This window comes from Pomacea canaliculata, linkage group LG5 (assembly GCF_003073045.1).
Source record: "Pomacea canaliculata isolate SZHN2017 linkage group LG5, ASM307304v1, whole genome shotgun sequence".
In the NCBI taxonomy this organism is placed as follows: domain Eukaryota; kingdom Metazoa; phylum Mollusca; class Gastropoda; order Architaenioglossa; family Ampullariidae; genus Pomacea; species Pomacea canaliculata.
The window spans coordinates 31145258-31168296 of record NC_037594.1 but is presented as its reverse complement, the minus strand read 5'-3'; the positions used below and the strand labels follow the sequence as shown (position 1 = coordinate 31168296).

At 35.8% G+C, this 23039-nt stretch overlaps 2 protein-coding genes across 2 annotated transcripts; one reads left to right on the top strand and one right to left on the bottom strand.

The window, feature by feature from the left end:
- Positions 1 to 219: 219 nt before the first annotated feature.
- On the bottom strand, positions 220 to 3113 carry LOC112564555. The gene is made up of 4 exons (XM_025239443.1): positions 2281 to 3113; positions 1799 to 1952; positions 1334 to 1498; positions 220 to 708 (listed from the first exon to the last, which is right to left on the bottom strand). The coding sequence occupies exons 1-4, from the start codon at positions 2371 to 2373 to the stop codon at positions 449 to 451; spliced, it is 672 nt and encodes a 223-aa protein (XP_025095228.1). The 5' UTR covers positions 2374 to 3113; the 3' UTR covers positions 220 to 448.
- Positions 3114 to 4574: 1461 nt separating this feature from the next.
- On the top strand, positions 4575 to 22731 carry LOC112564556 (peroxisomal carnitine O-octanoyltransferase-like). Its single transcript, XM_025239445.1, is given in 19 exon segments — positions 4575 to 4635; positions 4824 to 4949; positions 6590 to 6718; positions 8472 to 8596; positions 9688 to 9863; positions 11772 to 11899; positions 12169 to 12374; positions 12747 to 12860; positions 13902 to 14003; positions 15541 to 15624; positions 17549 to 17656; positions 18127 to 18195; positions 18197 to 18255; positions 18790 to 18809; positions 18812 to 18912; positions 20225 to 20303; positions 20577 to 20670; positions 21486 to 21605; positions 22169 to 22731. Coding segments are annotated over 19 exon segments (2022 nt in total). The 5' UTR covers positions 4575 to 4589; the 3' UTR covers positions 22305 to 22731.
- The last annotated feature ends 308 nt before the right edge of the window (positions 22732 to 23039 follow it).

Genomic DNA, 23039 nt, shown 5'->3' with positions numbered 1-23039 from the left:
GTCACAGGTGCAATTCTCACCTGGAGGCTAGTTATTGTGGGAACGAGCTCAGTGCAGTCTCCACCCTCGCCACACTCGTGTCTCGCAGGTCAATGAACACCCCTTGGATTATGAACATGATGTAATTATTCACATGTATGGATCTCAAGAACAAAACGAGAATAAAGTCAATAAAAATTCGTCCCCCACCACCACCACCACCACCACCACACACACGTAAATATTACAGAAAAATCTTAACATTATGTGACAAGTTTCAACAATATCAGTTAAAACAATGTACTACGACTAAAAAAGGGGAAAAACATCCAACCAGTATGCATTTTTTTCAAAGCGGTTGCAGACGATGTGAACGCAATGGTTGGTGAAATAAATATGAGCGTGACCACGCGGACATATACTAAGTGTGAGGAGAATAACGATATAACATGTCTGATATAGCGATGAGTCAGTCGTGTTGTTGCTGCTGCTGTTGTCGTCGTCCTTGCAACAAGCTAACGGCACTGAGTGCAAGTGGATTTTGTACTCCGTACATTTGTCTTCTTGCTATCTTTGCAATCATGGCCTGCTTGTCCATCGGTCTGCCATGATCGGGTCGAGCAGCGCGCGAGGCGACTGGCGGAACCTCCTGGTGATGCTGGTGTTGACTGATGCCTTTGGAAGCAGACCGACCCTCGGGCGCTGGTTTGGGGTTCGCACGCCTGGCCCCTGCAAAACACACATACACTCACAAGTAAGCAGCTTCATCGAAGTCGATACAAAAGTGGACAAAACGATGAGCACTACCTATCGGGATAGTGACAATAACTGTCAGAGTTACCATCCTTCATTCCCTTGTGCCGTAATAACAATCTAATTCTCTCTCTCTCTCTCACACACATGCACATACACACAAAAGCACACGCAAATTAAGCAATAAATTGCCCTAACAGATTTTACACGATCTGACGTGTTTATCCAGTTATCTCGCGTTTCCTTTCAAAAATACCGTTCCTATATTTAAATCTGCATGACACACTTTCCGAAAATAGAACTAGCGGTTCCCTATTATTACATTATTGATTCCAACCATTAATGCACTAATGGAATATTAAAGCATGAAGGTTCTGAAATTACTTTCTTATGCAAACTTTACAACTTCTTCAGGTGCATCTTGAATACATTTTTACAATTCAACTTGAATTCCGCTAGAATTAATCTCATACGGCATCCTCCGTGATGTTGCGTGCGTCCGTATGTCTGCTCACATTATTGTTGTTGTTGTTGTTGTTGTTGTTGTTGTTGTTGTTGTTAACCTTTCTTTTCGTGTATAGGAGATATTTTAATGCTTAACCTTTCTTTTCATGTTGAGGAGATATCTTTTTCCGCAAGATAACGTCGGGAGTTCTTTCCAGCTGATGAAGGTACTTTTCATTTAGACGACGCTTATGATAGTTTTCTTCTATTTCAGTCCTTGTTCTTGGAATTCTGATCTCCATACAGCAGCACACCACAGTCACTAGGCAATAAAACAACAATCAAAAAAAAAAAAAATGAATACGAAGCACTGGGGACCGGGATGGAGAAGGGAGGAACTAGGAATTAGGGGGAGAAGTCATCTTATTATCCAGCTGTTCACAAAGACAATCTCTTTAGAACCCAGATAAATTTAATCAATTTTGATGCATTTTACCATTATACTTCGAGTATTTGGAAGAATATTTCACACAGAATATTGTCTTCATCAGGTTCCACTATACAGGTGCATTGCTACGAGTTTTTGTTTTAGATTTTCGTCATCAACTAAAAACATACTTACAAACAACAAGAATAACACTGCCGACGATGAACACTATGTGCCAAATGCGCAAAGGTCCAAGAACCTCCTTTTCAATGCCTTCTCGTTCGGTCTCTGCGACGCTGCTTTCAGGAGACTTGATAGTTGTGTTGCTGTGAAGGACAAATATTTCATTCTGATTCACACACGCACACACACACAGACAAACAAACAAACACAATTTTAGAGAAAAAAAATGAAGGTCCCATTTATTTCTTCATTAATTACCTTTCTTTCTCAGGTTGTCTACCCCTCTATTTTTCAGAAATTGGAGGGGTTGAGAGACAGTCTAAGCCCATCACTGCCTCAGACCTGTCGTACGTCGTTATCAAACACCCCTTCTATGTTATTTGAACGACACATCTCAACACGATGATTGGTACAAATGGAGCAACTTAAATAACTCACTGAACCAAAAACAATATCTTAATGCACTCATCTCGCAACATCCACTCAGAACCTACTTGTAGACATCCGACGATAGGAGATGATGTCAAGATAATAAGCAGGGTTTCACCAAATGACTTCATTGTTGTGAAAAAATCCTTCCCGGGCATGCAACTCAACTCTTCAGTTTCTGCAATGATCACGGTATCATCCACTAAACTTCAAGAGGACGATTCCTCGCACTGAGTAAAGCCATGTCCGCGTGTCACTTCGCAGGAAAAACGGATTACAAATTTCCTACCGAAAAAAAGGCAACAACGGGTTCGATGCTTTTTCTACGGAGAGACTTCAACAGCCTCGGCCGTCGTCTCGGTGACGGTAACGATTATTGCTGATGACATGATGCTGGCAATGTAACTGAAGGCCTGGCTATTTCATTGATTGCCATGCACTTTTCCATCTCCATCGGCAAAAGGACATTAAGCGCAGCTATACATTTACAGAGGACAAGTTTACAGGCGATTGAGTTGGTGTCACAAAGAGAGAGAATACAAGTGATTTAACTATCAACTCCAGTCTTATCGAGTTTCTTTTGTAGACTTCAATGCCAAGTTTTTCGGAGAAATAAGGTAAAATAAATTTCGTGGTAACCTGGGTGTTATGAACCTTTGTATTCTTGTTCATTTTCTTCACGCTAACACATTTGCACACACACACACACGCACACAAACACACACACAAACACACAAACACATGCATTTGCACATACAAAAACATGTGCATGTGTGGCACTCTAGTAGTGTACTAAGTTATGTCTTTGTAGAGGAAAGGGGTCGAACAGCTCCCAGAACTGTCCCTTGTGTACTGAGTTATGATGTGTTGGTTACAATTTAATTGTTCACGAAAGAAATAGATCACATGTTTGTATATGCATGGGAGCATGCTTGCCAGCACATATAGGGAGCTATGCAGTTCCATAGCAACAAAAACCCACAGCCTCTCTCAAAAATGAAGAGAACCAAGCAAAGAGGATAGGAAGGCTGAGTAGGATTAAGACTTCATGACTTGGTGATCCTTATCTTTATCTAGTCCTCAATGGACATATTACTTGCATTTGCCTTTATACTATGGTATTATATTATACAATGGGCAACAGAACTGAAAATATGTGTATCTAAGTGGCAGGATTTCAGCACATGGCAGAAATGCTTGGCTTCTGAGTGAACGAGATGGAAATGAGCAAGAATGAAAAAACATGTGTAATTGTGGATATTGATGATAACAGACAGCTGTGGCGGTCAGGGTGGTATGGAGATGTTGTAGTTCAGAGGAGGCACGTACATTGAAGACATCTATAGACGAACATGACCACAATGGTCACTATACTTCAACAGGTTGGACCTGACTTGTTACTATAAATGTATTGTGACATATATATATATTCACTCCACATTAATGCAATAGCAGTTAAATTAGACAGACGTTAATATAAACCAATGCAAGAAAACAAAGCAACCCAACCAAACAAAAACTAAAATAGTCGGCCTGTCCCTCGATCGGTTCATCAAAGGCAGTTCATTTTACACAACTCGATCCTAGCCCCACTCTTATCTCATCGGCAAGCAGTACGCACAAACTAGCAGAGGAAGCAGAGAATACTGGCTTAAAGATCAACAGAAAGAATTAAGACTGAAGCGATGAGAATCAATGATCGCAAGCAGTAACTCCCAACCCAACTTCAAGGAGAGCTAGAACATCATGGAAACATATCGCTTCGTGTATCTGGGGAGCATTGTCCAAAAAACCACATCAACAAGGCCAAGCATGCTTTCAACAGCCTACGGCCCATCTGGAACTCCCGAGCATTATCCTTCCGCAGTAAGATCCGCATCCTCAATAACAAATCCGACTGTATACCCAGCCTGTTAGTTAGGAAACCTGGAGAGTGACAAATACCAACAACAACAAGCTCCAGACCTTTACCAACTGATGTCTACGCCATATTCTGGGAATAAGATGTCCTGAAAAGATCTCCAACTCCAGCCACTGTGCCAAGACATCAAAAAGCGCAGATGGGGCTGGATAGATTGTACACCCTGCGCAATCTACTTGACACCATGGCCAAGCAGGCACTTGACTGGAATCCTCAGGGAATGAGGAGAGTTGGGAGACCAAAGCAGACTTGGAAAAGAACCTTAGGACGTGGGAACCACATGTGCCCAACTGAGGGTAATGTTCAAAACCGGGTCCAGTTAAGGTGTTGCGTCTCTATATGCTCCTCGAGGAGTAACAAGGAATAAACCTCGCCCCACTCCACACTTCCCCTGTAAACAATTAATGGATCGTACCCGAGCCTCTCTTCCCTCTAAATAGGATCGACCTACCTATGACGTACTCCCGACACTCGATAAAAAAAGTGCGGTCATGTACAGGTAGCAGCATTCCCTGAAATGCTAATAATCCTGTTTTTGGATAAGACTTGTGCAAGTGTCTCTAAAATATCACTATTTTCACTTAAAGATTGTTTATATCAGTTGCCGAGGTGCCTGTATTAAATGAAAAATCATTAAATGTTCTGCAAGTGTCATACAATGAGAATGATATTTTCCCTTACGCTTAGACATCTCTGATGGAGCGATCGGCGTGATAGCAACCAGGGCGACTGAGGCTGCCTACAACCGAGCCTGCATGCATACCCTGTTTAGCCAAAAATATGACTGCGTCACAAATTGTTGCTTCAAAAGAGGTATTATGGCTTTTTTTCATGGGATGAATTATTTTTCCTGTAAAACCTACATATAAGTACAAAATTATATTTTTCTAATACAGTCCGGTCATCTTCATTTGGCACATCCTCATAACGCGGAATATTAATATGTCCGTCGTTTCAACGATCCCAGAGCTTATGTTATCAGAACCCGGTACATTTATTTACCTTTATGAACGAGGGGTCATATTAGCTTAGAAGCTTCAACATTCTAAATTAACATTACCAGCTGCACAGATCGCAATCGAGCAACTCATAAAAGACAATGGGCAATGTCTACAATAGCAACTATAGGTATAAACTCAGTCTTCGACCAGCAACAAAAGAGATGTTTTCCCACTAACAATCACATCCTTCCTAAAAGTAAACGAAGCCGCCACATGGAACAATAACAAGCGGTTGCTTTTAGGTTGCCCGTTTAGAGCAGTCTAAGTGATAGAGCCACTTATGGTTTCTAGTGCAAGTCTGTATTAAGATACTATGCGTACTTAGAAAGGAAGTAATTTAAAGGTCAAAGTGCACTTGGGTTGAAAGTTCAACATCGAGACTTTGGACCTGCACGGCAGATGTAGAAGCTTACCTTCGCCGTTGTCATTGCTACATCACGACATTGACAAAACGGTATAATTGAAAGATACTAATTTGTGGAAACAGAATAGAAAATGGAGATCATGAGCTACTCGTCTTGTCAGTGTGTGTTGGCAGAGTGTCAGGACTATCAAACACCAATAATCGGAGATATCACTGCCCATAAATCATTTGATAATTGTTAAAACATCATATTTGGAAAAAGTTATCATATGATAAGAAAGCTTTTTTGTATACCAGCATTTAGAGCACACTCGTCCTCCGTTACAGGTACAAACTTGCAGATTTTCACTACTTAAGGGAAGTGCCAGAGAAGTGATTGAGACATATCATTGTATTGATTTTACCAGATATTTTTTATTCTGTTTTTAAATAAGACATGTAAATTTTAATAATTTTTGTATGAAATGGAGGTGAAACTGTCAAATAAAGATGTTTATTTTCCTATGTGATTGGTAGCCATTTCTCACTAGTTTGAACAAGCTATACAGAGTGTTTTCTGTCAGGAAAACTGTTCAAAATAAAATTCCCAGAGATAACTGAAAATAAGGAAAAATGTAGTTGGATGTAATATAGAGTTGATACTAATGTAGTAATGAGAGAGTACTAAAAATGGTGAAGTGTGACTTTCTATAGTTGGTCTCTGTAGTTACAAAGCCATCTCATTGAGCACCAATTGCAATTTCAGTGAGTTTTAGGACATTGAAGCTGATTTGAAAAAGAGTTAAAGAATTGTGAGGAAATTATATAGTTTTTTCATAAACTATTTTATAGCCAGACATACGTACTCTTATTTGTATACATGTATATATAGTACATGATTTATAAATAAAGCTATATATTTTATCTTTTATCACACATTACTGTAGTAAGCAGAAACTTGAATAAGCTGAGATGCTGTCAGATTTAGAAAGAGCTGTCTCCTGGTGGAAACTGTGATAAAGTGACATCTCCTATTTTCATGAACAAAATATTAGTGGTACAATTCAAGATTGTAATGTAATAACTCTCATTATATATTTTTTGTCCAGAAAGAAAGATGGAAAATATAGATGCAATGATGATGTCAACAAATGAGAAAACATTCCAGTATCAGAATGAACTTCCATCTTTGCCTGTGCCACCACTAGAACAGACAATCCGCAAATACCTTGACTCAGGTGAGATAATCAGTTCTCCAGATTTTAATATGAGTTTTAGATGCAGATGATAATGGCAGTTGACTCTTTCGCAGTAATATTAAATACGTTCACCACACATCATCAGAAGGAGGAAAATGTACACTTTTGCAGACATGGATATACATGTATACATGTATATATCTTACCAAAACCATTTCATATCTTAATTGTTATATCCTTAAAAATTAAGGTGAACTGGCTACAGTAAACCTATTTTATGTGTGATAATATGGCATAAAGATAGAAATTATGATGACAGTGCCACTTCAAGTTAAGTTTGCAGTCTTATCAGAGGGCACTCTAGTGCTAAAGTAGTAATGTGTTTGTTGTCAAGACAGTGAAGATTAGTACTGAGTTCAGATGTTATCTCTGACACATGTTTTCCCTGTTTACGGGGTTTGCTTTCATAAAGTTTTCATTGTGAACATGCCAAAAAATTCTGACAAAGAAACTGATCACTCAAAGTTTATCAACCATCTATGAAGTAACTTAGGGCTTTATGCACATGTTTTCTAACCCCTGCTCCACCACCTTTTAATTGGAAAATGAATTTCAAAAAAAGAAAACAAACAGAGTATATTTGTACTAGTCGAATGCATGTGTATATTTGGCATTGATAATTGACAACTGAAAGAAGTGAAACAAAATGCTCTAGTAAAGACCAGGATATATAAGTAAATATTTTGCATTTTAATTACAGTTGCAATTAGTTGAATCTCACATCAGTGCAGTCCATCTTCCTTGAGTTTCATAGGATCAGTTACATCCTACTCTATCTTTCAGTTTCTGCCTCCAAAGGCCTCATGTTTATTTTTATTTTGCTCTGGCTGGATTACTGCAACTTTCTTCTTTTGGATCTTCCTAATTGCTGCTGGACAAACTTCTAAGGGCTCAGAATAATGCTGCTGATATTGGCTTCCTTGGGTGAAAAGTAGACCTTCCTACAACTCCATGAGCTTCACTGGTCACCAGTCAAAACTTGCAGTGATTACAAAATGGCAACACTGTGGTGCTATTATCGCCAGCATGCCTGTCTAAGCTACTAATGCCTTTAGCATCTGAGTCAGTCAATTTGGTCAGTTTGTGCTTCCCTCCTCTCTGTGCCACAGATCAGATGTGAGAGGTTTGTGTTATTCTATTATGCACTTTACAAATTCAGTTATTTTTATTATATATTTTCAGCTTAAGATGTGGCACATCTCTGTCTGTGTCATCTATTAAGATAGTAAAGAAGGATCAAGGGTATTTATATAAAGCGCATCTTTTACTGGCTCATAAACCATTTACATGTTAGCAAAGTATGCTTTCAACCTGATAATGATCACTGTCATGTTGTTTCTTCAGCTCCAAGTGTTTAGTGTAGTTTACTGATATCATCTTTTAAAGTGTGGGAAATATTTTTGTTGACAACAGATGATAGTAACACTGATATACATATTCACTTTCATAAATGATATTCTTCCTTCCTTTTTCACAACGAGATCCATGAAACAGGCCTTTAAAAAATACAAATAAAGTTCTTGATGTAACAAATAGCAGTTGCAAACAAATTTGTAAAATTCAGTAATAATCAGTCTTATATCAAGATCTTTACTAAACTTGTCATGATAGGATGTATGGAAAGTTTCGACATACTTCAGTACCATGTCAATACTTTATTTTGTTCCTACATCATACATTTTGTTTTTGATGATATGTCCTATTTTTGTGTATATGTGTGTGCATGTTTCAGTAAAACCATTCTTGACAAATGAAGAGTACCAAGCAACAGAACATCTGTGTTGGAAGTTTGCCCATGGTGAGGGGCAATTTCTTCATGATAAATTGGTGTTGAGATCTAAGCAGCGTAGAAATTGGGTAAGCTTAAAGCTATTTTGAGATTATTTTAAACTATTTTAAGTGTTTGTAAGACCATCGTGTATACAGTATTGACCTTCCTTGTCATGGGTTGTGTGCTATAAAACAACGATCATCAAATTATTTCTGACCATGTACTATAGGTACAGATACAGTGCATCATAGATAGTCTCATAATTAGTCACTCTTAAGTGAACTGTTTGACTGGACAGAGCATGTTGGATAAGACATCAGGAAAGCCAGACTGACAATGAAGAGTGCTGTATAACCTTTTTGCACATTTTGAAAGGCTAACCAAGTGCAGAAGTTATTTTTAAGTGAGAGGGGCTTAGCTTGTTAAAAGTAGGATTCTCAAAGTTGAAGTGAAAAGTGTAGTCTGACACGCAAATTCTGCAGCCAAGGATTCGGTTATATGATTCTTTACGCCATATACCTAATGTGTTAAGGACTATGTTTTATGTAATTCTACATTATCTCCTTCAGCACATTTAGGCATTTAAAGACTTTTTTCTTGCTTCTTTTCACTTTTATTGAGGAACAAAACAGTTATTTTCTTTGCTTGTGTGCTTTCCTTGCTGATTTGAGATTTCTTTTGGAATTACTTTACAGTATATCCACTGTCCAAGTAACTGCAGTCTATAATTTAAATGTTATAAAACACAAATTTTGTTTGCATTTCTCAGTTGTTGATATTGTGCAATTTTTATTTTCTGTTTTGAAACTGATATGTCTTTTGCCTACACATACCACACTTTTTGAATTTACTAGCTGTAAGACAACAAAACCTTAAAATTTGAAAAAGTCTTCTTTTTAAATTGATGTAAATAACTGTCTTTTTATAGTTATTTAGATATAGGGTTGGAATTCATTTGGTTTTGTGAGAAAATAGAAAATGTCACTTAGAATAAAGTGTGCATGATATGATTCTCATCTCTGTTAGCAACATTTGCTTTTAGCCTCATTTTTGATGCACACATGTATGGACACATAGCAAACCTAATACCTGTATGGTCATGTCATAACCAGGCTGAAAATATATTTATGTAAATCAGTGTAGTTGTAGATTATGAGAGCATATATCACCCATTTAGCTACAGGAATGGTGGGAAGACAGTTACTTTGAAACTCGGCTGCCTGCACCACTGATGAACATGTTTGGACCAGGCCCTTATATTTATGATATTTGGAAACCAGAAACAGGGACGCAGATTCCTAGGACTGCCATGTTGCTTTTCTTCACCCTGCAATTCTGGCAGTCGATTCGCAGGTAACAGCATATTATTTTCAAGATATTCAGATAAAGTTACGATTATTCTATATTACTTATTTTCTTTAAAGTACAGTTTTAGAGCTAATATTCATTTTTGGATGGGTAGGGTTATGCAGTCTTTCAAGAGTAAAAGTTATGTAAGTTAAATATAGTACCTTTGAAGATTTTTGAAATGCTTATGATTTTATTTCCATGCAGTCTTAAAATTAGATGGAAACATTATAAAAAAAATTTAGGTGTACAGTAAAACTTCCTCAAAGTATTACAACCCCAGCGTTAGATGCATCACAAAATTTTTTCATGGATGCAAATGTTATCTCTTTTACGATTTACGGCTGACAGTTTGTGCTTTATTATATGACTTAAAAAAAAATAAATTATGTACATTTTAAAATAGACTACTTCTGGCCAACCATTTGCCATAGAATATGACTTTCTACAAAATTAACATAAATAAAGAACATAAAGAGACTGCTTGATCACTGAGTCACCAATCATTTTGACTCGAAACCATAGTGACCAACTGCTTTTAAGGGAATCAATCCTGCCATGAACTGTGTTTGACTATAATTATTGTCCCTATACCAAAAGTCAGATCAACCCAGGCCGAAAAAATTCTTGGACACCCAAAGCTAAGAAACAGTCCTGGGTCACAAGAAAGTTGCTGAGTTTTGTGACCACTATTCATCCCTGAAGAAGGAAAAACTGAAAAACCCCGTGGCAGCCACTATTTACTGAGAGGAAATCCACGAGATACAGAAAGGCATAAAGGGCAGCCTGGATCAAAGAGATGATGCAGTGAGATTGATGATGGAGTGACTACCAGAAGGTATACCACCTGCTCAAGACCCTTACTATCAAGGGCCAGCAGAAAATGTCTATGATCGAAGACAGAAATTGCTACCTGCTCTCTAATGGCAAAGCTGTTCAAAACTGCTAGATGGAGTGCAGCACTGAGCTTTACATCTTCCTGCTGATGACAGATCTGAACATTTCCCAGGACAACCATGAAATCAGTGCTGATCCAGAGGACTTGCAGTTCCTACTTGAAAAGATAGAGCAGGCAATTCAGAGCCTGAAGAGAGGAAATTCCCCTGGAGTGGCAATGCCCCTGCAGAGTTGATAAAAGTGGCAGAGAAGAAATAGCGAAGAATCTTTCCATCATGTGTTGGAAGATCTGGGCAACCAAGCAATGACTACAAGAGTGGATGCAGCCACTGGTCATATCTCTGCCTAAAATAAATCAAATCAAATCAAATCAGACTTTATTGTCTGTCGAGGAGACCCAAGACAGAAATTTTTCTTTTGCTTACAAGGGCAGGCATACAAACTCATACAGACATCTAACACTCACAGTTAGGAGTAAAGATACATTATCATGGTAGTTGGATCTCCATCCATAATAAGGAAATGTGAGGCAGTGTCAGAACTATCCAATGATCAGCCTGATCAGTCACCCAAGTAAAGCTATGCTGACGGTGATCCAAAATCACTTCCATCACATAAAAATATAAATTGTTTAGGAGAGTTTCAGATTTTTGTTAAGGGGAGTCTGCTAATGTAAAAGAATTTATGTTGTAAGTGTCATTTGCATGAACCATTAATAAACAAGACATTTGAATGCTGATATTTATTTCATTATTGCTTATCAAATGTCAGTAACAGTTTTATATGCCTAAAAATATGAAAATCAGATTCTTCATACCAAGGATCAAGATAACAATTTTCAACGATCTGTACACTTTCTCCAAGATCTCCATAATTTTTACTGAAGGTTTGAAAACCCCTAATGGTCTGAAAACCCCATGCATTTTATGGATGGGGAACTGTTTATTAATCATTAGCTATTGTGAACTAGAGTTTTATGGGTTTTTTTTTTTTTTCAATATTTGGGTTACCTGACAGAGAGCAGTTAAAGCCTCAAAAGGATGGAAAAGGAACACCACTTTGTATGGAGCAGTTTCATCGTCTGTTCAATACATGCAAAATTCCTGGTGTTCTTAAGGATCATCTTGTTGAGCATTTTCACTCAGGTAAAGACTTTGGCATTGTTGCACTGGTGTTTTCCATGTCTCTTGTCAAGTGCAAATCTAAAACTAAATTTTCAAATTTAGTGGAAATGTGCATAATGACTAATTTTCCTGTCATTTTTTGCTTATTATTATACATATATTGCTAGAATGTAAGTCTTAATGAATGAACATGTTTTCAAAATTTGTGAGAAGTTTTCCCTTTAGATGGAGGACTGTATGCTTAGTGTTTTGGATTTTTAATAATAATAATGCTGAAAAAATGTTCACAGAGCTGGAAGGTGCATGCCCAAGCCATGTGGTGGTGATGTGCAAGGGTCATGTCTTCAGTTTTCAGTGTCTAGATGATCAAAATAACTTGTTGACTGTCCCTGAGCTTCAGGCACAATTACAAAAGATCATTGACAGGGCAGCATTACTGCCAGAGGCTTCTGGCATGCATTATTTCACTGCTTTAGAACGTACTTCATGGGCAGAGGTAATCCCACAACTGCTAGTAGATTTCAACAGAACTAAGATTCTCTTATGTTCTTTGTGTTTGCAGTTGGTATATGTGTGTATATGTACATTTAGGTGTGTGAATGAGAGGAATGGGAAAGAAAGAATTTGCATGATGTGAAGGAGTGAGTAAGAGATCTCTGTGCATATTTGCTTAGAAATACAAATGTAGCAGTGTTATGTTTTTCTCTAAAATCTTATGATTCAGTCATTGAGTCACAAATCAAAATTCAGCATTCAGAGTTATTTAATCACTAAAATTTAATATTTTTCAAACTTGCAGACTGACCAACTGGAATTGAATGTACCTGGTAATTTAAGAGCTTTAAAATGTTGTGCAAAAATGTTATAGGTACGGAGCCACCTGCTTGCACTACACCCTGAAAACTTTCATACTTTAGAAAAGATTGAGGAGTGCATTCTTGTAATGGGACTTGATGATGATAGCCCATCCAATGCAGATGATGTAAGTATTCTTTCTCAGTTTAGATGTTTTCTGTCCCTTTCAGTCTGTATATGATTACACTATTATTCAAGGTTAAGGTTTATATATTTCTAAGCTGTTTACCTTATTTTGAAAAGTTCAGGGGGTTTAGTTTTGGTTGGTGGGAGAGTAATCACCTACCACAGATGTAGGCATCATCTTTTTGGCATGGCAAATCAAAACTCAAAGTGGTGTTTAATTATTTTTAAGCATTGACCTCATCAAGACAAATATTTCTGTATGGTAATTGGGTGGATAAAAAGCAATACTTAAAAGCAATATTTCAGAAAGACATCGAAGTTCAATCTCCCAAGAATGTCTATGAAAGCATTATGTCACATCACGCTCATGTTTCTCTGCTCAGCCATGCATGCATTACAACATTCACACATTTTTTTACTTCACACCAAATGCAAAACAAAGCAATTGGCCTTTCTGTTTCCTGGTTATGATTACAAAGGCCAGATCGAAGCTCATACCCTTATGATACAATTTTTTTCTATTCTCACATCAAAATAGAACCACAATGCCTGAATCTCTCATATCTGTTTATATTGGAATTAGCTGGATGTCTGAATCAAAGGCCACATAGGCAGCTTTTGAGCCCTTTTTGTGCAAAGGAAGGGGGGAATAGTAGTTGAATGGATGTATTATCCCTGGCTTTGGATATATGCATAAAATATATATTACCATATTTGAGGATTGAGAAATCTTTGACCTGCCACATGGCAAATTAGCCAGTTGCACTGGTTTTCCTTTTGTTCACATATCTTCTAGATTATCTAGCAAAATTAGGTTGTTTATTTTATTTTATTTTTTTGCAATATGCTTCAGTTTTCAGTCTTTGCAGATAAGCTGTAATAAGCCCACCTGTGTTTATGTCATGATGCATTTTGTATCATTTGAACTGGCATTAACTGGCATGTTTTGAATAAAATGTTCATGAATGATTCAATTTTGTATCATTATCAAAGTATATTTTGTAGATAATGGTTATAAGAAGTTTTATTTATATTTTTCTAGCTGTCATTGAAAGCACTTTTTGGTAATCCTTTGAACAAATGGCTTGATAAGACATTGAACTTCATCTCCTTCAAGAATGGAACATTTGCCACAACTTGTGATGTAAGTAACTGAAACAATACTTAAGAAGTTTTCTGCAACACATGATTTTTATCTTTATTCTTTTATTTGACTGGAGAATCAACAATCCTGTGATATCTGTGCCTGTGTCATTAACATAAGCAAAAATAGACATGCTGTGGTTAATGAGAATTAATGCTGAAAATTTTATCTACACCTAATGAAATATATCTACATTCGCTGGGAGTTGTGTTATCAAATACAGTAATGTTCACTCCATGAGTAGATTAAGCTCTGAGATCTTTCTTTTTAACTCTTTAAAGCTTTGAAGTTGTGTACTCAGACATCCTATTCCTCCACAAATATTCTGGGCTGTATAGTTTATAGATAATCCTTGAAACCTCATCTCTTTGCCAATTCTGCATAATCTGTGAGAAGGATTTCAAAACTATTGTAGAAGGGAAGAACCTTGGTATCATTTGAAAGTGATAGAACATTATTGTCCTTTATTGCCATTTTAAAAATGTGGTTAAAGCTTGTCAGTTTCTTCACTTTTTAAACATATTACAATAAAACTATGAGAGATGAAATATGAAGTTAAATTATCAGTCAAAGCTATAAAGAATGTGATCTTTCCATTTAGTTTTCTGAATTCTTTCAAATTTCTAATCTCATAGGAAAAGAGGTATCTGGAATGACATTTTCAAGTCATGGAAACAGATGCAAAATACACTTCTGTTAAGCATAAATTGCATTTCCTTTTGAAGGGATGTAAAGCATGTTAGCAAAATGTTTATTTTCCTGTAAAAAAAAAACGTTTGAAGCTGCTTCCTTAAAAAATAGTACTTTAACTTTTTTTTTTTAACATTTTTTATTGCCCCCTAAACTGAGTTAAAGCTATACTTCCTGCAGTATACCTGATTTGTTAGGTTTTGTAGGAGTAAGTCTTGGCAATTTCCGACGCAGTCCCAGATGGTGGTAGTCAAGTAATGATACATTTCTTTTGCTAAAGTCTCATATAAGGTAAAGATTTTGAGTGAATAATACAAAAAGATTACCATCCCTGCACCTTAGCCATCCCTGCACTTAACGACAAGCATGATATTGGATTAAGAGAGTTGTAGGAGCCTGTAGCCAAATGGTAAAAGAAGCTTTTTATAAAGTTGAGATTGGCACTACAAAGTGATTTGTATACCAAGTATGTTAGATGATGTTTCTTCTTGAGCATGAAAATTATATTCAACATACAGTTGTGTTAACTGACTAGAATTTACCTTTAAACCTAACAAAACAAACATTACAAAGGCATTACAGGCTTTTTTTCAAACTTCTTCTTTCTTTCTTCTCTATATGCTGTTCTGTTTTCCTGGGTGCTGTTTTTGTGATTCTTGTGATATATACGTATATCCATAGTTTTGGGGAGTACTGTTGCTTTCTTCATTATTAAGAGAATTATGCATAATCGTCCAATTTTTAGATTCATCTATTTAGGCTTATGAATGTTCATTTTGTTTTGTACTGTTGCATGACTTATCTATAGACTTACCTAAGTTTGATGACTCAAAAATTCTGTTTTCAGCATTCACCGATTGATGGCATGATGCTGGTCTTCTGTACATATTATGTCCACTGCAAAATTCTGGAATGTAAAGGACAGTGGAAGGTAACAATGATTTGTAAACATGATAATAATGATATCAAACATCAGCACAACATATTCATATAGTTTTCATTATGCTGGTTTGATTACTGAAGTCATTTGAAAATAATTTTGAAGTTCATCAGTTAACAGAGCCATGAATAGACCTGTTTACACTTGGGGATTAGCTGTAATTATTACAGGAAATCTTCAGTAGTACAGAATTCAGAATTATATGGCTAAGGCAAAAAATTACCTAGACTTTGTTTTACAGCTTTGTTTTCTTTTTTTACCTTCTTGAGATCTTTGTTTTATTTATTGCTGTTGGATAGCTTTCAAATTGACTAACTGTTGTCACTTACTAGATCTGAGTTTCACATTTTACTACAGGAAATTGATAACGAATTAGTGCTTGCAAATGTTACTTGTCATCATCTTCTGGAGTTAGGAGAAAAATATTGAAAGGGAGTGTTATGAATCTATAAAGCCATATTTGTTGAAGAAAGGACAGAACAGATGAATTGAGCAACAAGAAAGACACAGTGTAGAATATGTTATTAATCAAAGTTAATGTAATATAGTTTAATAATGTTTTATTGAGAGTGATAACAATTATTTTTATATGTAAAAGAACAGAAAACAATCTCTTTAAAAAAAAAATACAGTAGAGACTGAATCATAATAAATCACCTGTCTATCAGAACTCAGTAAAAGTTGAAGAAAATTCAAAATGATTTTCAGAAATGGCTTGGTTAGTCAAAGAAGAGCATGGAATGAGACAGAACCAGACATTAAACATCTGGAAAGTTTACCTGTAGATACGAGGGTTAAGACTGCTAGTGGAGATTAATAGTAATGAAGGAATATTTGTTTCAGTAATTGATTTAATGTACATTGTGAATTTCATTGAGATTGTTGAAGTATTTTACATTGTATTCTTTTGTACATCATATATATAGAGAGAGAGTAGTGAAACTTGGGGAAATTGCTTTCCTTTAACAGATATAGTGTGGGTGTGTAGTGATACTAAAATTTGGCTGAATCAAGGCATGATATCCTTTCCTATTTCCTTTTCAAAAATTTGTTTTAACATACAGAGAATATTGTTATGAGCTGTGGGATAGAACATTCACAGATTGTGGTTTGATCAATATTTTGAAAGAGAAACTTAAGAGTTCAAAACAGTAACTAGAGAGTTAAAGATATTTACTCAGTAAAAACTGGTAAAACATTTACCAGTAGTTAATTTGTTAAAATATTTGAAATTTTTTTTTTTTACATCTTAGTGCACAGCTTCAAACCACTATTACAGTTATGAGAGAACTGTAATGAACCTGTTCATGCAGTGGTTGTTACAACACAGTAAGGCAATCACTCATATAGACAACCAGGAAACACAGTATATTAAATATGAGAATTGTTGAAATAAATAAGCGATCGGATAATATCAATCAAATAAAGAGAACTGATAGTGTTTCCCTACTTAACAGGAGGCTCAATGCATGTTACAAAAGAAGGGCAAAGAAGAATACAAAATCCATTTAAAAAAATACACAACCAAAATATATCAGCAGACAAATGACAGACATTTCAACAGACATAAACAATACAGAAAAATCTGTACTCAAAGAACAGCTCAGCATTAAAAAACAAACAACACGGACTAGCAGACAGCGCGAGTGGAAAAGTGAGTTTAAGGTAGTGAATGGAACCAGAAAAAAACCCAATAATAATTGAGTGTTTATGTAACATCACAACCAAAACAGGTCAAAATCTCTGTGCTGACTAAAGATAATAGATGACATTATCATTTGAGAAAATTTATGGAGATTTTGCAGAAAAAGAGATCAACTCTATTAAGTCTTAAGTTACATAATTTTTACACTAAGCAGGATGTAAATTCATTGCTTTTATTTTCTTTTCTAATGCCTTTTTTGTACTGTTTAAGGGATCTCGGAGAGTGCGCAGTATCCCTGAACCAGAATATCTTCATTTTCATCTTGACAACAATCTGTGTGACAGAATACCCGAGGCAAAAGAGAACTATACCAAACTGGTATAAATGAATAGCTTGAAACAATGTATTTTTGTATGTATATATTATTATGTCCATTCAAGTGTCTAAACACAGTATTGCTTAGGGGTAATTTCTTTATCCAATACTTTTTAAATTCAAAAGTCAAAAATGTGTCAAGAAGTAATTATTATTTTTTATAACTTTTTTCAGATCTATTTGCTGGTGAAGTGTGCTCATGGATAAAAAAATTCTGACAATATTTAGTGATAAATTGTTTTGCAATCAATGGTAATCTGAGCAATTCAGATACCATTTCCAAACTTTTATTTAACCAGTTTTGATTCTAACCTATCTGGCATACAAGTATTCTCTTTACTAATTTTTGTTGCTATGTTTTTGCCTGTTTGAGAAGATCAGTCCCTGTTGGCACCATTATACGAATCAAAATCATCATCATCATCATCTACATCATCCTGATTATCCACTTTTTTTTTTTTTTTTTTTGATAGAGCCAGAGTGTGGAGGTGAAGTGGCACGCTTCTTTGACTATGGCAAAAACTATCCCAAGTCTCAAATATTCACCCTGATACTCATGTTCAGCTAGCTCTACAGCTTGCATATTATCGAATGCATGGCAAGTAAGTAATTTGCTTTTGTAGATAAGCTCATAAGTAATGGGAATTTTTAAGAGGCAGGTTTGGGTAGTTCATATTATGGGATAGTTGGGGTGTTTGTAAGCTTACAACTCAAGAATCAGAGGGGGTTATTCACTGTTATTTAGTTGATAGTTTCTGGTACTAAATTCACTCCAGTTACTTGTAACTTGTGCATGCAGGTAGACCCATTGAAAAAAGAACAGCTGAAAAATCAAGTCTTTCAGCAGCTTCTTGTGTTTAGAAACATCTAGTTGCTTAAGTATTGTGACTTATAACAACTGTTCAAACTTTTTTAAACAGCTGTATGTAAGCCACTATAATTCACTGACTTTATAAATTTACAACATCTATTGATATTTGTTAAAAATATCAAATACAAACTGTTAGTATGATCTTTAACATTGTCTTTTTTAAAAAATTTGGACAATATAAATGAGATATGATCTATGATCTGTAAGCAGCAGCATCTCTTGTTTAATGTGTGTACATAAGTGTAGATTCCATCACTGTTTTCAGGTTTGCTCCAACTTATGAGACCGCACAACACGTCGGTTTTATCATGCTCGTACAGAAACTGTTCGATCATGCACTTCTGAAGCTTGCATATGGTGCCAGACCATGGAAGATCATCACTCAAAGGTTTTTAATGTTTACTTAAAACTAGATATCGAAGCACTGCATCTGTTATACTTCCTTGTAGAAATCATGCTATTTCACCTTCATGGCTTTTGGAAGACCAATTTGGCCATTCTAAACTTTATGAGCAGCCAAATGCTGTTAGACATCAGGTATCATAAGATAACTTTAAATTAACAATACTGCTTCTAAGAATGCTTGCTTCAGATTCTAATCCAGTTTGCATTGCAGTGTGAACATTGGTCACTGGTCAAGGCCAGCCAGAGTTTTGAAAATTCTAGCTATTTTTCTTATTCCATATTTGTTTAGTGGATTATTGCAAAGATATGCTTTCTCTGTGGTTAAAACATCTTTCTTGTAGACCATCCAGAATCTTGATCTGACCATCAACAAATCATTATCTCTTGAATCTCACCTCAGCGCAGCCTGTAAGTCCATCTTGAATTTTGCAGGATCAGTCATATCTGACCCTTCCTGTCAGATTCTGCAACTAAAAACATTTATCTCTGAAGCTTATATTTACTATGGCTTGATTACTGTGACTCTATTAAGTAATCTTCCTAACCCCCTGCTGGACAAATTTTAAAAGGCTTGGAATATTGTCGTATTATCTTTCATAGGCGAAAGGAAGACTATGCTAATGCTAAACCCCTCCTCCTCAAGCTTCACTGGCTGCTAGTCCAAGTTCGCATTCAATTACAAGATCGCCACTCTGTGCTACTGTTTTCACAGCCTTATCCCAGGATATCTGTCTAAGCTACTGACACCCTACCCCTGGACTTGGTCTCCTTGGATTGTCCTCCTCTCTATGCCATGGAGATGAGAGAAATTTATCAGACACTTCTTTTCCTTCTCAGTTCCCGTTGTTTAAAATTCTCTTTCTCTTCAACCCATTTTTTTAAACAAATATTTTGCACAATCAAAAGAACTGTTCTGCTCACTAAATAGTTCTCAGTCCATACACTTACTGTTTTTTCATTGTTTGCTGATGCTTATGTTCTTGTACGTATGTTTGGTTTCTTCGAAGTCTTTCTTGCACAGCACTGTGAACTCACATCCAAACGGGAAAATGCACTTTAAAAAACACAGTTATTATTATTATTATTAAAATGCAATTGAATAAGTCTATCAGATGTGGTAGCTTAAATTTAAATTGTGCGACTGGATAAATGTGTAAATTTCTCAAAAATTATTCATTTTATAATTGTTGATATAGAAAAAGTTATTGACAAACTCCATTCTGCATACATTGTTAAAAACCTTGACAGTATAATTTTTGTTCTTTGCCATTTTTAAGCATTTTTTTTTTTGGCAGGATGTGGACAGGTTGAAGCTGTTTAAGTCTGCTGTTGTGAAACATAATCAGCTCATGCAGGAAGCAACAGCACTAGAAGGTTAGCAATGATCTCTAATTGTTTTAGGTGCTTTAGATGAATAATTTTATTTGTTATTTTGCAAGAATATGATTTTATAAGAATTTCACCCTTTTGCAAACTACATTTCCAGACAGCCACAAATCATTGCATAGAATATTGGTCATATGTTGACAGTAATTGAACTTCTGTTAAGGAGGGGCAATCATCATTAGACAAATGACACACCTATTTATCAGTTTTGTTTCTTTGGGTTTTTTTAATTATAATTTAATGTTTTTTGTTGTTTTCAAGGTTGTGATAGACATCTGTATGGCTTGGCAATGATAGCACGAGAAGAAGGTTTAGAGACCCCCCAAATATTTGTTGATCCAGCATTTTCCAGAAGGTAAATCTAGAAATGACTTTGTTGTTTTTAGTTTCATAGATGTGCCTTTTCATTAGTACATTAGATCAGATCTAACTGAGGCTCCAAAGAAGCAAATCCAGTAGTTCTTTGCTCATAATATGTTACAATTACATGAATATGGGTATTATCAATACATTCACTGTTATCTGCACATTTTACAGAATTAGTAAAATTATGGAATTATCCTGACATGACAGGCTAGTATATATCATATACAACAAAAATATATTTACCATTCTTACAAGAAAACATAAATAATATGCAGATTTGTGCTGAGTAAAACCTCCAGACCATGGTTATAAAGGTCACAACATAAGAAAAGTTCAAAACCCTCAGGTGACTTTTAACATGCCAGGTCAGAGGAATGTTTTCTATGACAGTCATTAATATTAACTCATTAGCATCGTCATAGTGTATGTCATGAAGGTATTAGTACCCTCAAAATTAAAAAATTCAAATGGAATCTTTAAAAAATAAATCACAAAAAAAAAACTAAAAGAATACAAATCAGAACTATAATGAAATTCAGAATATATAGAAATCAACTGTTCCAACCTAATTCCTTCTGGACAAGACAGTATCTCTAAAATCTAAAAGGAGACAGATGTCTACTAGGACCTTTCCATAGTTTTGTTTTAAACACATGGTTATGCCTTCGTTCACATGAATTGAAATTGTTCTAGTATTTTTGTTTTTCTTGTTTGGGCTTTGTAGATATTCGCCCTGAAACCTCTCATCCTTGAGTTCTATCACTTGTAATTTTCTATATGTAAAGCGATATCAAATTTATTCAGTGGAGGTGGAGGTAACTTCATCCTTTCAACAAGTTGCATTGGCTACACGACAGTGTGCGGTGGGGTTGCTCCGATGTGTCCACATGGCTATGGAGTATTTTACTGCATTCAAGAAGACAGGTTGTATTTATGCTTCATATGGTGATTTCCTAGCTGCAAAAATGCTAGTATTGTGTTATTGAAATGACATGTATTTTCATGGTGTATGGCCAGATAAGTCAAAAAACTGATTTACACAGCAGATGCATGAATAGATTTGTTAGAAGAAAAAAAATTTTGATAAATTGGTCTTCATGCAATCTTTGGTCACCTTTATTAGTTTTGTGTTCCTGTATACATATTATCAGCAGTATGTAAAGAAAAGGGGGTTTCATATTTTTGTTTTTGGAAAAGATGGGTATAAATCGTGATTCTGGTACATTTACACTCTTCACATAGTTTCATCAGAACAGTCTGTTAGTGTGGGGCTCATTCAGCTAACTTGATGTAGACATGCACATAATACTAGCATGTGCCAACACAAATTGAAATACTACAGACCAAAATAGATAATATAGATCAATATCTCATTCAGCACAGACACAATACATGTAGAGTGAAAGCAAAACTAGCATGTGCATAGAGCCTTTTATTCTACAAGTGTTTGACTATGCTGTCTTCTTACTGTCATGTTTTGTTACCAGATTAACTTTCCTGATAACATCATGGACAGCAGACAAGGATACCAGCGCCATAAGGCTTGCAGAACAGATATGCCAGGCCTTAAGAGATATGAAAATGCTTCTTGAACAAAAGCCTGTGTCAAATTCACATCTATAACTGATGTGGATCTCAGAGACCAGCAGAAGGCTTAAAATGGCTGATTGACATTCAATATTTTATATTTTTTATTTTATTGAACTTGTTTTACTTTGGTCAAGTGGTTTTGCATGCATTATCTGCTTTTCTAGACTTTCAGTAAATGCACTATCTTCCTAAAGATCATCCAGGCTTGTCATTCATAAACCTATTGATTATAGTGTGTAAAAAAAGTTATAAACTTTCAGTCTGCTCTATTGTATATTATCAATTAATTGTAGCTTATCATTTAAACCATTTATCTAAAATAAGACTGCTTAGAAAATGTGAGAAACCACATTGTTTATCAAATATTTTATCTAAATGTTAAGCACTTTATGTAGATTGCACCAAAGCATCATCATGAGCTGTTGATGTCACATCCATATTATGTTTATACACACACATACACACAGAGGCGGCGTTAGGAACCGTTAAGAACACGCGGGGCCTGGGGCCGACCATCCGCGCGGGGCCGGGGTAATGGAGTATGTGTATCAATATCCCTATTGATGTGATGCCGGAAGCACTGATTTATATACAGTTAGATAGGCTGGATCCATTTCGCGAAATAACGCACGAATTTAGTGTTTTAATTGTTCGTAACCTTTCCCACCGTTTGTGACAGTACCTGCTTTTTCTTAAAGCGCAATAATATGGTGACGACAACTGAATAAACTGCTTGTTATTATTGTCGGGTTTAAAGTTAAGACATGG